Source organism: Piliocolobus tephrosceles, chromosome 5, assembly GCF_002776525.5.
Source record: "Piliocolobus tephrosceles isolate RC106 chromosome 5, ASM277652v3, whole genome shotgun sequence".
NCBI lineage: Eukaryota > Metazoa > Chordata > Mammalia > Primates > Cercopithecidae > Piliocolobus > Piliocolobus tephrosceles.
In genome coordinates this window covers 132,775,417-132,790,217 of record NC_045438.1, presented here as the reverse complement: position 1 = coordinate 132,790,217, position 14,801 = coordinate 132,775,417, and the positions used below count along the sequence as shown (strand labels likewise).

The window sequence follows — 14,801 nt, the reverse complement described above, 5'->3', positions numbered from 1 at the left end:
GGCCTGAAATGTTTTTTTCTGTATAGAGACCCAAGTGTTTTACATCATTTGTCATTAAAAGCCTGTCTCTGTAGTGACATATTTGATACACATCGTGTGATTCATGTATGTGTGACTCTTTTTCCTGTTTCATTGGCTTAATTGTTTATCTCTGCAATATTGTACTGTCTTAATTGCTCTAATTACTTTAGTAATAGTTTTGGTAATTAAGTAATCTCCATTTTTATTGTGAAATATAACATGCATGTAGAAAATGCATTAAAATAGATTAATAGATGTCAAGCTTACTTAATATTTATAAAACAAACGCCCACATAACTACCACCTAGGTCTGATTACAACACCACCTCTCCCCACAGAAGGATTATTTTGGCATTTATGATAATAATTTCTTTGCTTTTCTTTACCAGTAGTGTACATATCCCTATATAATATAGTTTAATTTGCTCCCATTTTGAACTTTATATTAAGAGTTATACTGAACACAATTTTATTTCTGCTTTTTTTTTTTTTTTTTTTTGAGACAGAGTCTTGCTCTTTTGCCCAGGCTAGAGTGCAGTGGTGTAATCACAGCTCGCTACAGGTTCAACCTCCCAGGCTCAGGGAATCTTCCCACCTCAGTCTCTCAAGTAGCTGGGACTATAGGTATGCACTACCATGCCCAACCAAATTTTTTGTATTTTTCATAGAGACAGAGTGTCACTATGTTGCCAGGCTGGTCTTGAACTCCTGGGCTCAAGCAGTCCACCTGCCTCAGTCTGCCAAAGTGCTAGGATTATAGGCATGAGCCACTGCGCCTAAGCATAATTGATTTTTATATGCTGATTTAGTATCCAGCAGCATTCATAAAATCTTATTATTTTGTTTTTCTTTTATTTTTTATGCCTTCTTAAAATCTTTTTTTGCTTTTAAAAAATCATATTAATTTTCTTTATACTGTTTTGAATTCTTTGCATAAAAAGTCATCTGTGAATAATGAAGCTTTATTCCTTTATAATTCTTATACTTTGTATTTCTTTTTCTTGCTTTAATATACTGAGTATGCACTCCATCATAATTTTGAATAGCCCCATTTACTTTTTTTTTTTTTTGTGGACAGTGTCTGTCACCCAGGCTGGAGTGCAGTGCTATGACCTTGGCTCACTGCAGCCTCGACCTCCCAGACTCAAGTGATCCTTCCACCTCAGCCTCCCAAAGTAGCTGGGACTACATGCGCTTGCACCACCACACCTAGTTAATTTTTTTTTTAATGTATTTATTTATTTTAGTAGAGACAGGGTTTCACCGTGTTGCCCAGGCTGGTCTTGAACTCCTGAGCTCAAGAGATCTGCCTGCCTTGGCCTCCCAAAGTGCTGGGATTACGGGCATGAGCCACCATGCCTGGCCCCCATTTACTCTTGAAAAGCAACGTGTAGCATGAAGAGAAAATCTTTTGAAATTTATGGTTTTAAATAACTAACCAATGCTGGGAAGGTAAGAGAATTACTAGGTTAGCAATCTGAGAATTAAGTTGTCTAGCCTCATTTAAACTTAGGCCATAGTGAAACAGAGGGAATTAAAATTTCCAAACTTCCCGACACCTTAAAATTTTCAAAAATTTTAAACTAATTTTAGAATTACAGAAAAGTTACAAAAATAATACAGTTTCCATATATCCCCCTCACAGTTTCTCCTAAGTTAACATTTCATACAGTCATAATATATTGATCAGAACTAGGAAATTAACATTAGAAATTAACAACTTTATTTGAATCTCATCAGTATTTTTACTAATGTCTTTCATTTTGTTCTAGGATTCTATCCAGAGCCTCACATTTCATTTAGTTGTTATTTCCCCTTATTCCTGCAATCTATAAAAGTTCCTTAATTTTTACCTGTCTTTCATGACTTTGACACTTTAAAAGAGTATTAATAGATCAGTTATTTTGTCAAATACTCCTCAATTTTGGTTTGTCTTATATTTCCTCATGATTGTACTAAGGTTATACACTTTTGGCAAGAATATTACAGAAATGATGTTGTATTTTTCTTATTATATCATATCACATGATACGTAATATCCATATATTTTACTACTGGTGATGCTCACATTGATCACTTAGTTAAGCTATTTTCTCCTAGGTCTTCTATTGTAAAGTAGTGGGGTAGTTAACAAATATCTCGAGGGAGATACTTTGAAAATATGCAAATACTGTTTCTTAGTTTTGCAAACTTTCACCCACTAGTTTTAGCATCCACTGGGTAGATCTTATTACTGTAGCATTTTATCAGCCTTTCATTACTGTACTGTACATACATTACTGTACTGTACATACATTTCATTACTGTAGTATTTTCATAAAGGTGATTTTGTATTTTCTTCTTTAATTCTACATTTGTAAATTGGAATTCTACTGTAAGGAAGATCCAGCACCTTTTTAATAAGGTCTTCATCATAGAGTATTTTTGTTTCATTTGAATAAAATTATTGTCATTAGGTATTCAAATGTAAGTACAATTTTTGAATTATTCACACTACAAATTATCTTATTCACATCAATTAAACTAATATTCAATCCATTAATCAAGTATTAAGAGCTGGTTGGTAGCCGGGCGTGGTGGCTCACGCCTGTAATCCCAGTACTTTGGGAGGCCGAGGTGGGCAGATCATGAGGTCAGGAGATTGGGACCATCCTGGCGAACACGGTGAAACCCCGTCTCTACTAAAAATACAAAAAAAATTAGCCAGGCGTGATGGCAGGTGCCTGTAGTCCCAGCTTCTAGGGAGGCTGAGGCAGGAGAATGGCGTGAACCCGGGAGGCGGCAGAGCTTGCAGTGAGTGGAGATCGTGCCACTGCACTCCAGCCTGGGCGAAAGAGCGAGACTCCATCTCAAAAAAAAAAAAAAAAAAAAAAGAGCTGGTTGGATTCATTCATTCACATAGCTATGTAATCTTTTTTTTTTTTTTTCTGATGGAGTCTCGCTCTGTTGCCCAGGCTGGAATGCAGTTGTGTGATCTCAGTTTACTGCAGCATCTGCCTCCCAGCTTTAAGCAATTCTCCTGGCTTAGCCTCCCGAATAGCTGGGATTACAGGCACATACCACTACACCTGGCTACTTTTTGTATTTTTAGTAGAGACAGGGTTTTGCCATATTGGCCAGGCTGGTCTCGAACTCCTGACCTCAAGTGATTCACCTTCCTCAGCCTCCCAAAGTGCTGGGATTACAGGTGTGAGCTACCATAACCAGCTATGTAATCATTTTTATTCAACAAATATCTTTTGAATACCTACTATGTGCTAGGTGTTGTGGTGGATGCTAGATATTACTCTTATGTCATTCTTGTTTTGATACAAGATTATACTGATGGCTTGCTAATTTAGCAATGGGATATCCTCCAACTTTGGTCTTTATTTAAATATAAGTAGAAACTGATAGGGGGCTCGTAGTTAACGCATCAGTTCCAAGAGTTAGCTGTCTCATTGCAGCACCATAGGAATACACTAGAAATTTTTTTCATAGAAGTAAAGTGACTATATTAATACAAATGGGCCATTTTGGTTGTAGCTGTCACATGAAAATTTCTTTTTGCAGGAATGCAACTAGACATATGGTAACTTAGTGTGAATACTCTCTTATTCTGAGAATGCAAGGCTGGTTCAATATTCAAAAAAATTAGTTAATGTAACCTGCCATATTAAACAAATAAAGAGAAAAACCACATGGTCATATCAATAGATAAAAAAAAAAAGCATTTCACAAAATACAACATTCATTTATGATAAATTTCTCAGCAAACTGGAGTAGATGAAAACTTCCCTAACCTAATAAAGGGCATCAACAAAAATCCTACAGCTAACATCATACTTAGTGGTAAAAGACTGAGTGCTGGCTGGGCGCGGTGGCTCAAGCCTGTAAACCCAGCACTTTGGGAGGCAGAGTCGGGCGGATTACAAGGTCAGGAGATCGAGACCATCCTGGCTAACACGGTGAAACCCTGTCTCTACTAAAAAATACAAAAAAAAAACTAGCTGGGCGAGGTGGTGGGCACCTGTAGTTCCAGCTACTCGGGAGGCTGAGGCAGGAGAATGACGTGAGCCCGGGAGGTGGAGCTTGCAGTGAGCTGAGATCCGGCCACTGCACTCCAGCCTGGGCGACAGAGTGAGACTCTGTCTCAAAAAAAAAAAAAAGGAAAAAGACTGAATGCTTTCTCCCTGTGTTCAGGAACAAGGCAAGAATGTCTATTATCACCATCCTTATACTATGGGAAGTCTTAGCCAGTACAACAAACAATAAAAAGTTATAAAGGGGCTGGGCATGGTGGCTCAAGCCTGTAATCCCAGCACTTTGGGAGGCCGAGACAAGCGGATCACGAGGTCAGGAGATCGAGAGCATCCCTGCTAACACAGTGAAACCCAGTCTCTACTAAAAAAATACAAAAAACTAGCTGGGTGAGGTGGCGGGTGCCTGTAGTCTCAGCTATTCAGGAGGCTGAGGCAGGAGAATAGCGTAAACCCAGGAGGCGGAGCTTGCAGTGAGCTGAGATCCGGCCACTGCACTCCAGCCTGGGTGACAGAGCGAGACTCCGTCTCAAAAAAAAAAAAAAAAAAAAAAGTTATAAAGGCCATTCATATTAAAAAGAAATAAACATAACTGTCCCTATTAACATATGACATGATTGTCAATGTACTTAATTCCAGGGAATCTACAAAAAATTCTTAGAACTAATAAAGGAGTTTCAGGATACAAGAAAAACACACAAATATCAATTGTATTTTTATATGCAAACAATGAATAATTGGAGACTGAACCATCATTTAAACCCCCAAAATGAAATACTTTGGCACAAATCTAACAAAACATGTAGGATCTGTATGCTGAAAGCTACAAAAGGCTGATGAAAGAAATCAAGGGACCTAAATAAATGGAGAGACACCATAATCGTGGATTGGAAGACAACATAATAAAGATGCCAGTTCTCCCTGAAATAATCTGTAGATTTAATGGAATACCTATCAAAATCTAAACAGAAACCTTTTTTGGTAAATTTAGATAAGCTGATTATAAAATGAATATGGAAGAATAGCTAAAACAATTTTGGAAAAAAAATAGCCGGAGGAAGCATATCACCCAACCTTAAAACTCACTGTCAAGACATGGTATTGGTAAACGGATAGATACATAGATCAGTGGAACAGAATGAAGAGAATTTAGAAGGAGACTCGCACAAAAGATGCCTATTTGATCTCTAACAAAGGTGCGAAAACAATTCACTGGAGGATATTCTTTAAAAATGGTGTTGAGGCCGGGCGTGGTGGCTCATGCCTGTAATCCCAGCATTTTAGTAGGCCAAGGCAGGAGGATGCTTGAGGCCAGGAGTTCCAGACTGCAGTGAGCTATGTTCACACCACTGCACTCCTGCCTGGGTGACAGAGCAAGATCCTATCTCTAAAAACAAAACAAAAGCTCAAAAATTAACAACAAGAAAGAAATAAAACCTCAATGGAAAAATAGGCCAAGTACTTGAACAGACCCTTCAAAGAAGATGTGAGGATAGCAAGTTAGGCACATGAAAAGATGTTCAACCTCATTAAACATTAGGGAAATGCAAATTCAAACAATGATGTGATACCACTACATACTTCTTAGAATGGCTAAAATAAAAGATACTAAAAATGAGACTATCAAAATCAAAACCTTTTGCTCTGGAAGACTGTTAAGAGTATGAAAAGGCAGGCTCCAGACTGGGAGAAAATATTTGCAAAACCTGAAAGACAAAATAACTAGTATCCAGAATCTACAAAAAATGCTCAGATCTCAATAGTAAAAACAGAATTTAACTAGAACATGGGCAAAAGACATGAAGAGCCATTTTATGAAAATAACAGATGGAAATTAGCATATGAAAAGGTGTTAAATATCACTAGCCATTAAGATAATGCAAACTAAAACCACAATGAGATATCACTACGTGACTATCAGAATAGCTAAAATAAAAAATAGTGACAACATCAAATGTTGGTGAGGATACAGAGCAACTGGATCACTCATAGATTGCTAGTGGGAATGTAATATGTTAAGCCACTCTGGAAAACAGGTTGGTGAAAAAAGGCAACAGGCAACTCCTATATACTCCAGCAACTACACTCCTAAGCATTTATCCCAGATAAATGAAGACTTAACATTTATTTTAAAAACCTGCACATGAGGCCAGGCGCTGTGGCTCATGCCTGTAATCCCAGCACTTTGGGAGGCCAAGGCGGGTGTTCACTTAAGGTCAGGAGTTTATGACCAGCCTGGCCAACATGGTGAAACCCTGTCTCTACTAAAATATAAAAATTAACTGGGCGTGGTGGTGTGCACCTATAATCCCAGCTACTCAGGAGGCTGAGGCAGGAGAATTGCTTGAACCCAGGAGGCAGAGTTTGTAGTGAGCCGAGATTGTGCCACTGCACTCCAGCCTGGGTGACAGAGGGAGACTGCCTCTCAAAAACAACAACAACAACAGCAACAACAACCACCACCACCAAACAAAAACACCTGCACATGAATGTTCATATCATCTATATGTGTAATACTAAAACCTGGAAGCAATCCAGATATCCTTCAGTGGGTAAATGTTTAACTATACCATGGACTATTACTCAAAAATAAAAAGTTATGGCTAGGTGCAGTGGCTCATGCCTGTAATCCCAGCACTTTGGAAGGCCAAGGTGGGTGGATTACAAAAATTAGCCGGGCATGGTGGTGGGCGCCTGTAGTCCCAGCCACTCGGGAGGCTGAGGCAGAAGAATGGTGTGAACCTGGGAGGTGGAGCTTACAGTGAGCCAAGATAGCACCACTGCACTATAGCCTGGGTGACAGAGTGAGACTCCATCTCAAAAATAAATAAATAAATAAATTAATTAATTTTAAAAAGTTATAAACAGTTGATATATACAATAATCTGGATGAATCGCCACAGAATTATGAGTGAGAAAAACCCAATACCAAAGGGTTATATGCTGTATGATTCCCTTTAGATAACTTTCTTGAAATGTTAAAATTGTAGAAGTGAAGAACGTATTAATGATTGCTAGGGATTAAGAGGCGATAAGGACAGGAGGCAGGTAGTGGTGGCTATAAAAAAACAACTTGGCCGGGCGCGGTGGCTCACGTCTGTAATCCCAGCACTTTGGGAGGCTGAGGCAGGCAGATCACAAGGTCAGGAGATCGAGACTATTGTGGCCAACATGGTGAAACCCCATCTCTACTAAAAAAATTAAAAAAAAAAAAATTAGCTGGGTGTGGTGACAGGCGCCTGTAGTCCCAGCTACTTGGGAGGCTGAGGCCAGAGAATGGTGTGAACCAGGGAGGTGGAGCTTGCAGTGAGCCAAGATCGCACCACTGTACTCTAGCCTGGGCGATACAGGGAGACTGTCTCAAAAAACCAAAACAAAAACAAAAGACAACTTGAGGGATCTTTGTGGTGGTGAAAGTGTTCTCTATCTTGACTGAAACAATGCTGATATCCTGGTTGTGAGACTGAACCATAGTTTTGCAAGATATTACCATTTGGGGAAACTGAGTAAAGGGTACATGGGTTCTACCTGTTGTTGCTTGCAAATGCATGTGAATCTATAATTATCTCAAAATAGAAAGTTTAATTTTAAAAATATTGACAATATCAAGTGCTCATGACGATGTGGAGGAAATGAAATTCTTATGCTTTGCTGGTGGGGATGTAAAATGGTAGCAAAAACCACTCTGGAAAACAGTTTGGTGGTTTCTTATAAAGTTAAACATACACGTACCATGTGACCAGCAATCCAGCTCCAGCTTAGTAAAATAAAAACTATGTTCACACAAAACCTGTACATGAATGTTCATAGCAACTTCATTTGTGAGAGACCAAAACTGGAAACACAATCTCTATTCACAAGTGAATGGATTAACAAAAAGCTCTGATATATCCGTATAGTAGAATATTACTAAGCAATAAAAATAAACTATTGATACACACAACAATTTGCGTGAATCTCAAAGGCATAATGCATAATGAAAGAAGCCAGCCTTTGAAATTTATATACTGTATGATTCCATTTATATGATGTGCTCAAAAAGACAGAATTATGGTGCTAGAGAACAGATCAATGGTTGCTAAGGGTTATAGATCGGCAGGGGGATGTGACTTTAAAAGCATGGCATGAGAGTTCTGGAGGTGATGGAACTGCTCTGCATCGATTGTGGTGGTGATTACACAAATCTATATCTGCGTGTTTTTTTTTTTTTTTTTTTTTGAGATGGAGGCTCGCTCTGTCACCCAGGCTGGAGTGCAGTGGCACAATCTTGGCTCACTGCAACCTCCACCTCCTGGATTCAAGCAATTATCCTGCCTCAGCCTCCCAAGTAGCTGGGATTACAGGTGCACACCACCATGCCCAGCTAATTTTTGTATTTTTAGTAGAGATGGGGTTTTGCTATGTTGCCCAGGCTGGTCTCAAACTCCTGATCTCAATCAATCTGCCTGCCCAGGCCTCCCAAAGTGCTGGGATTACAGGCATAAGCCATCAGTCCCAGCCATGTGTGTTAAAATCAATCTGAGTATACACCAAAAGGGAAAAAAAAGCCAATTTTATTATTTGATAATTTAGAAACAAATAAGTAAATAAAGATTTAAAAAGTCATCTGTTTTCCCCAGTTAACAGTGCTGTACTAGAGTTGGATTTCAGCCACAACTTGTTTATGTTCTTGACCTCTTTTGTGCTATCCACAGCTTGCCCATCACAAGCTTCAACCCTGCCTGCTGGGCCTCAGAAAAATAGAGAAATGGAGGTGTTTAAAGACTAACTACTGTGAGTAAAGGATTTATAAAACCCATTCTATTTTTTGAGGATGAATTTGATCTTGGGTTAACTTTCTAGCTCTGTTTCCCTGGAAACTTTATAATGGTAGAATGGCAACTGTGTTACCAGGCAGAATTGCTTATGGTAAAAACGAGCCCAAATAGTATACTCCAGCTGGACCAAGAGGACTGTGAATGAAAGATATATCCAGTTGGAAGCCCTACCTTTGGGATTCTCTGAGCATAGTGACTCTTACAACTGGACTTGTCCCTTGTGGGACTCTGGAAGCAATATTTATGGAACTGTTACAAAAGTTATTGATTCCTATTCGGGAAACGAGTTTGTAAAGCCCAGATAAGCTCCCACACCTATCTGTGTGATCTTGTTGTCTTACATCTGAACTGCTACTTGGAAGACCAAAGAGTGGGCACTGGATTGCTTGTCACTTGCTGGAGAGATGCTGCCATGCTGTGTTTCCTATCCTTTACCTTTTTCTTCTTTTTTGAGACAGGGTCTTGCTTTGTTGCCCAGGCTGGAGTGCAGTGGTGTGATCACTGCTCACTACAGCCTCAACCTCCTGGGCTCTGGTAATCCTCCCACCCCAGCCTCCAAAATAACTAAGACTGCAAGCACAAGTCACCAGGCCCCACTAATTTTTGTATTTTTTTTGTAGAGACAGAGTTTCACCATGTTAGCCAGGCTGGTCTGGAACTCCTGAGCTCAAGCAATCTGCCTGCCTTGGCCTCCCAAAGTGCTGGGATTACAGGCATGAGCCACTGTGCCCAGCCTATCCTTCCCCTTTCTAGATAAAACCAATGCCAAGTGAGATGTATTATAGTCATGAGTATGAAATAACTAGTTAAGGAAAAAAATAACAAAGAGTGGATGTTACAAGTACTGTGGAAAGCATTCAGGGGTCTAAATTAAACCAAGTCTTTTGGAACCACCCTGGAGACGTTAGAAGTCTGGCAGATAAGGGACAAATGGTAATGCTGTGAATAAAATTCAATTTTTTTTTCTATTCATCTAGCACAAGTAATTGTTTACCCTGGGCATGTAGACAAGGTCTGATACATTGTCTTTGGATGAACAGGCTTCATATCTTCCTTACCTTGGGGAACTTGCACAAGGCCAACACTTATACCAGCAAGTAAGTCTCCAAGAAGCCAATCTTTTAATCGATACATACACATCCATTCTAGGAAGGGAAAGATTGTAAGCATGCATCGTAGGAACCTGTGCCATGAGCAGCTGTGTGAGAGAAGAGCAAAGACTTGGTTAGTTTCTCCAAAGAAAATGCCTGCATAGCCAATAAAAGGCATTTGGCCCACATAGCCAAGAAAAAGCAGAGTCTTGTCAGCACTACTGACAGTTTGACATATTGGACCAGATAATTCTTTGTTGTTGGGCTGTCCTGTGCATTGCAGGATGTTTAGCAGCATCCCTCATCTCTACACATTTGATATCAGTAGAACTCCCTCCTTCAGCTGTGACAGCTAACAACAACAATGTCTCCAGACATCGCCACATGTTCCCTGGGGGACTAAATCACCTTAGCTTCAGAACCAAGTGCTATGTATATGTCAAGAACTAAGCCATACACGTCCAGCATGTAATCAGTTCTGTGTTTTCATAGGATGTTTGGGAAGAATTAAACCTACCAATTTTCCAGGAGAAAAATGGACTGCTGTTGTTTTCTCTTGACAAGGACAGTGTTTTGAGGTGTGACATTGATAGGTGGAAGGGCAGTTAACACATTCATGTCATTCCCAATTAGGAGAGTTCCCAAGTGCGAGGCAGGTACACAAAGTGTGTTCTTTCTAATTATGACCCTCTGTGGAGGAGAGGAGAGCATGGCACTAAAATTTTTACCAAACATTTACTCTGTCTGGCCTTGACTTGTGACATGTAGAAATTAGTAGAAAATACAGAATATGAAGTCCTGTGCTTAAGGACTTAGTTATGTAAAGAAACAACTTTATAAAATAAGACTTTATTATCCTTTAGTCCAGTAGATCTCAACTAGATGCAGTTTTGTTCCCCTGTGTACATGTGGCAATCTCCAGAGACTTTTTTTTTTTTTTTTTTTTTTTGAGATGGAGTCTTGCTCTGTCGCCCAGGCTGGAGTGCAGTGGCACAATCTTGGCTCACTGCAGCCTCTGCCTCCCGGGTTCAAGCAATTCTCCTACCTCAGCCTCCTGAGTAGCTGGGATTACAGGCACATGCTACCATGCCTGGCTAATTTTTGTATTTCCAGTAGAAGTGGGGTTTCACCATGTTGGCCAGGCTAGTCTTAAACTCCGGACCTCAGGTGATCTGCTCGCCTCAGCCTCCCAAAGTGCTAAGATTACAGGCATAAGCCACCGTGCCTGGCCCAGAGACATTTTTGACTCTTGCAATTGGCAAGTGCGTAGAGGCTAAACAGCACAGAATGCACAGACCAATTCTTCACAAGAAAGAATTTTCTGGCCCAAAATGTCAATGATCCTGAGATTGAGAAAACCTGCTTTAACTTTCAGATCATCTAAAATGACAGAATCATCATTAATCAACCAGGAAAACCAATTTGATTTTAAATTGCTTTTTGTTATTTAGATCTTAGCATGGGTTGAAAGCAAAAAGTATGAAGATTTTTCGTATGTAAACTGAGCTAGATAATTGGGATTTGACTACAATAACAAATATAACTTTAACGTAGTCAGGGCTGAAGTGTGTGCTCAGACAAGAAGTAATTTTACATATGTTTTACTCTCACAACTATGGGCATTACTATTGCTAAGGTAATTAATGCCAAATAAAAATGACTTTACCAAGGTCACAGGAATAAGTGTGAGCAGAGATGGAGCTAGAAACAAGGTCCTTGATTTTAGCTCAGTGTTCTAGCCACTCTCCTGCCTCCAAATTACCTATTGGCAGCTGTGAAATGCTGCTTGACAGCCATGAGCAAGACCATTGGTTTGGAAGGAACATCACATTGCTGTTCTGAGGAGAGTCCCTGGGTGTGTGGCAGGTGTACAAAGTATGCTGTTTCTAATTATGAGCCTCTGTGGAGGAGAGTAGAGCATGACACTGGAACAGTTTGTTCCTTCACCTGGTTCAGTCTCCCTTCCTCTCTGTGTGTCACTTAGGGAAAGACCAGCCAGCCACCCAAGGCAAAGTCATCAAAGCTCTTCCCCGTGGTGAAAAATACAATGGACATGGAGTGATGAGGCTTTAAGAGTGACAGGAACTAAGGAGGGAATTAGAGGAATGGAAGTTGAAGCTGATGGGGAAATAGTATTAGCATTTAGACATGAATCTGGATTTCAGTTAAGACATCTTAAAAGTGAGAAATAGAAGAATCAAAATGAAAGCACAGAGGAGATTTTGATAAGAGGGGGGATTTGCAATTGTTAAAGAGGAAGAAAATGAGGAAAGATATTACGAGGTTTTCTGTAGAAAGAAAGAGATGGGGTTAAAATATTATTTTATTTACATTAAAAAACTGGTCAGGCGCGGTGGCTCACGCCTGTAATCCCAGCACTTTGTGAGGCTGAGGTGGGCGGATCACAAGGTCAGGAGTTTGAGACCAGACTGGCCAATATGGTGAAACCCCATCTCTACTAAAAATACAAAAATTAGCCAGGTTTGTAGTCCCAGCTGCTTGGGAGCCTGAAGCAGAAGAATCGCTTGAACCTGGGAGGTGGAGGTTGCAGTGAGCTGAGATAGTGCCACTGCACTCCAGCATGGATGACACGGTAATACTCCATCTCAAAAAAAAAAAAAAAAAGAAAAAAGAAAAAAAAAACCTCATTTATCTAGTGCTATTTCCTAGTTGCTTTACAAATACTCTTTAAAATCTCATAGTCACTTTATGAGGCAGGTACTATTATCATGTTGATCTTACAGATAAGGAAACTGAGGCACAGCAGGGTTGAATAGCTTACCTAAGGTCACACAGCTGAGAAGCAGCAGGACTAGTATTCAAAATCAGGCAGCCTGGCTTCGGAATTGTGCTTTTTTTTTTTTTTTTTTTTTTTTTTTGAGATGGAGTCTCACTCTGTAGCCAGGCTGGAGTGCAGTGGTGCAATCTCAGCTCACTGCAACCTCTGCATTCTGGTCTCAATTCTCCTGCCTCAGCCTCCCAAGCAGCTAGGATTACAGGCACACGCCACCATGCCCAGCTAATTTTTGTATTTTTAATAGAGATGGGGTTTCACCATGTTGGCCAGGCTGGTCTTGAACTCCTGACCTCGTGATCTGCCAGCCTCAGCCTCCCAAAGTGCTGGGATTACAGGCATGAGCCACTGCGCCCAGCCAGAATTGTAATCTTAACTACTGTGCTGTGCTACCTTTCTGGTCAAAATTCAGAAGTGGAGAGAACCGTATGTTTTAGAACTAGGGAGTAACAGTTGCTAGAAAGCTTATGGGAGGCAGAATGGGTCAGATTTAAGTGTCTGGATGGCAAGTCTAAGAAAGGTAGAAAGGAGTTAGGTTGAAATTTCACTGGGAATAATTTTTTATAATGAGGGTAAAGTTAGGGGAAAAGACCATCATTTTATAGGGACAAAGCCAATGTTGCCCCCAAATACCCTCTTTGGCACATGTCCCCAGATCCATCATGGAGCAGAGGAAGTGAGAGGACTAGAGAGGGACATCCAAGAGCACAACTTACAAAAGGCAGGATGTGGACAAAGGAAAATGTCTCAAGGAAGGGACAGTCTGCATCAGGGCTGTGTAGGGACCTTCCACAATTGTCACCAACATGCCAACATACCAGCACGTGCCAATTGTGGGTGATAAACCAGGGGACAAGAAGGACTAATAAATTCAGAGTGTGAGTGATGACAACTTGAGTAATTACGATTGCTATAATGATGTAGATCATGAAGGATTCTTTTTTTTTTTTTCTTTTTGAGACACAGTCTCACTCTGTTGCCAGGCTGGAGTACAGTGGCATGATCTCAGCTCACTGCAACCTCTGCCTCCCAGGTTCAAGCGATTCTCCTGCATCAGCCTCTCGAGTAGCTGGGACTACAGGCGCATGCCACCAAGCCCAGCTAATTTTTGTATTTTTAGTAGAGACGGGGTTTCACCATGTTGGCCAGGATGGTCTCAAACTCCTGACTTCAGTGATCCACCCGCCTCAGCCTCCCAAAGTGCTGGGATTACAGGTGTAAGCCACTGCACCCGGCCTGGATTCTTAACCTGAGGTTTGTGGACCCCCAAGGGGTCTGTAGATAGTATTTGGGGATATATGTGAAGTTATGTCAGAGAACTTATATCTTTACTTCACTAACCTCTTTAGCATTTCCTTCAATTATGAATGTTGGCAACAAACCACAGTAGTATCAGCAGAACTTGACTTTGTCACCAGTAGAAATCACAAACATTTCTATATATATTACAATTGCTAAGGAGATCTTGAAATATTAGTTACATTCATCACTACTTTGAAATTATGGTAGTTATTAGACCCATATTATTAAATAACAGAATTTTGGTATTTTTGATATTTAGATAACTGTATTTCAATGTAACTGGTTTTCCTTATAATCCTGCTTATTTTATGCATTAAAAAATTATTTGACCAAGACCATTTACTAGGTGAAGACAATCTCTTTAACAAATTGTCCTGGGAAAATGGAATATCTACATGTAAAAGAATAAAGCTGGACCTTTACCTTACACTATATACAAACATTACTTCAAAAAGGATCAAAGACCTAAATTTAAAAGCTAAAACTATAAAATTCATAGAAGGAAACATAGATGAAAATATGCACCATCTTGGCCCAGAGCAGTGGCTCATGCCTGTAATCCCAGCACTTTGGGAGGCCGAGGCAGGCAGATCATGTGAGGTCAGGAGTTCAAGACCAGCCTGGCCAATTTGATGAAATCCCATCTCTACTAAAAATACAAAAATTAGCCGGGCATGGTGGCGTGCACCTGTAGTCCCAGATACTCGGGAGGTGAGGCAGGAGAATTGCTTGAACTTGGGAGGTGGAGGTTGCAGTG

General features: G+C 40.2%; 1 protein-coding gene and 1 long non-coding RNA gene across 3 annotated transcripts in view; one reads left to right on the top strand and one right to left on the bottom strand.

Moving 5' to 3' along the window:
• The window catches only part of LOC111542971, a 14,131-nt gene extending 3,269 nt beyond the window's left edge, over positions 1 to 10,862 (top strand). The window contains exons 2-3 of the long non-coding RNA XR_002731711.3: positions 8,735 to 8,813; positions 9,835 to 10,862. This is a non-coding gene — a long non-coding RNA (uncharacterized LOC111542971). The remainder of the gene's footprint in view (positions 1 to 8,734; positions 8,814 to 9,834) is intronic.
• SLC26A8 (solute carrier family 26 member 8) overlaps positions 1 to 14,801 on the bottom strand; it is an 80,240-nt gene that overhangs the window by 57,430 nt on the left and 8,009 nt on the right. For both annotated transcript variants that reach the window (XM_023212633.2, XM_031935649.1), the window contains one exon: positions 9,916 to 10,055. In XM_023212633.2, coding sequence (XP_023068401.1) covers positions 9,916 to 10,055 — 140 coding nt within the window. The remainder of the gene's footprint in view (positions 1 to 9,915; positions 10,056 to 14,801) is intronic.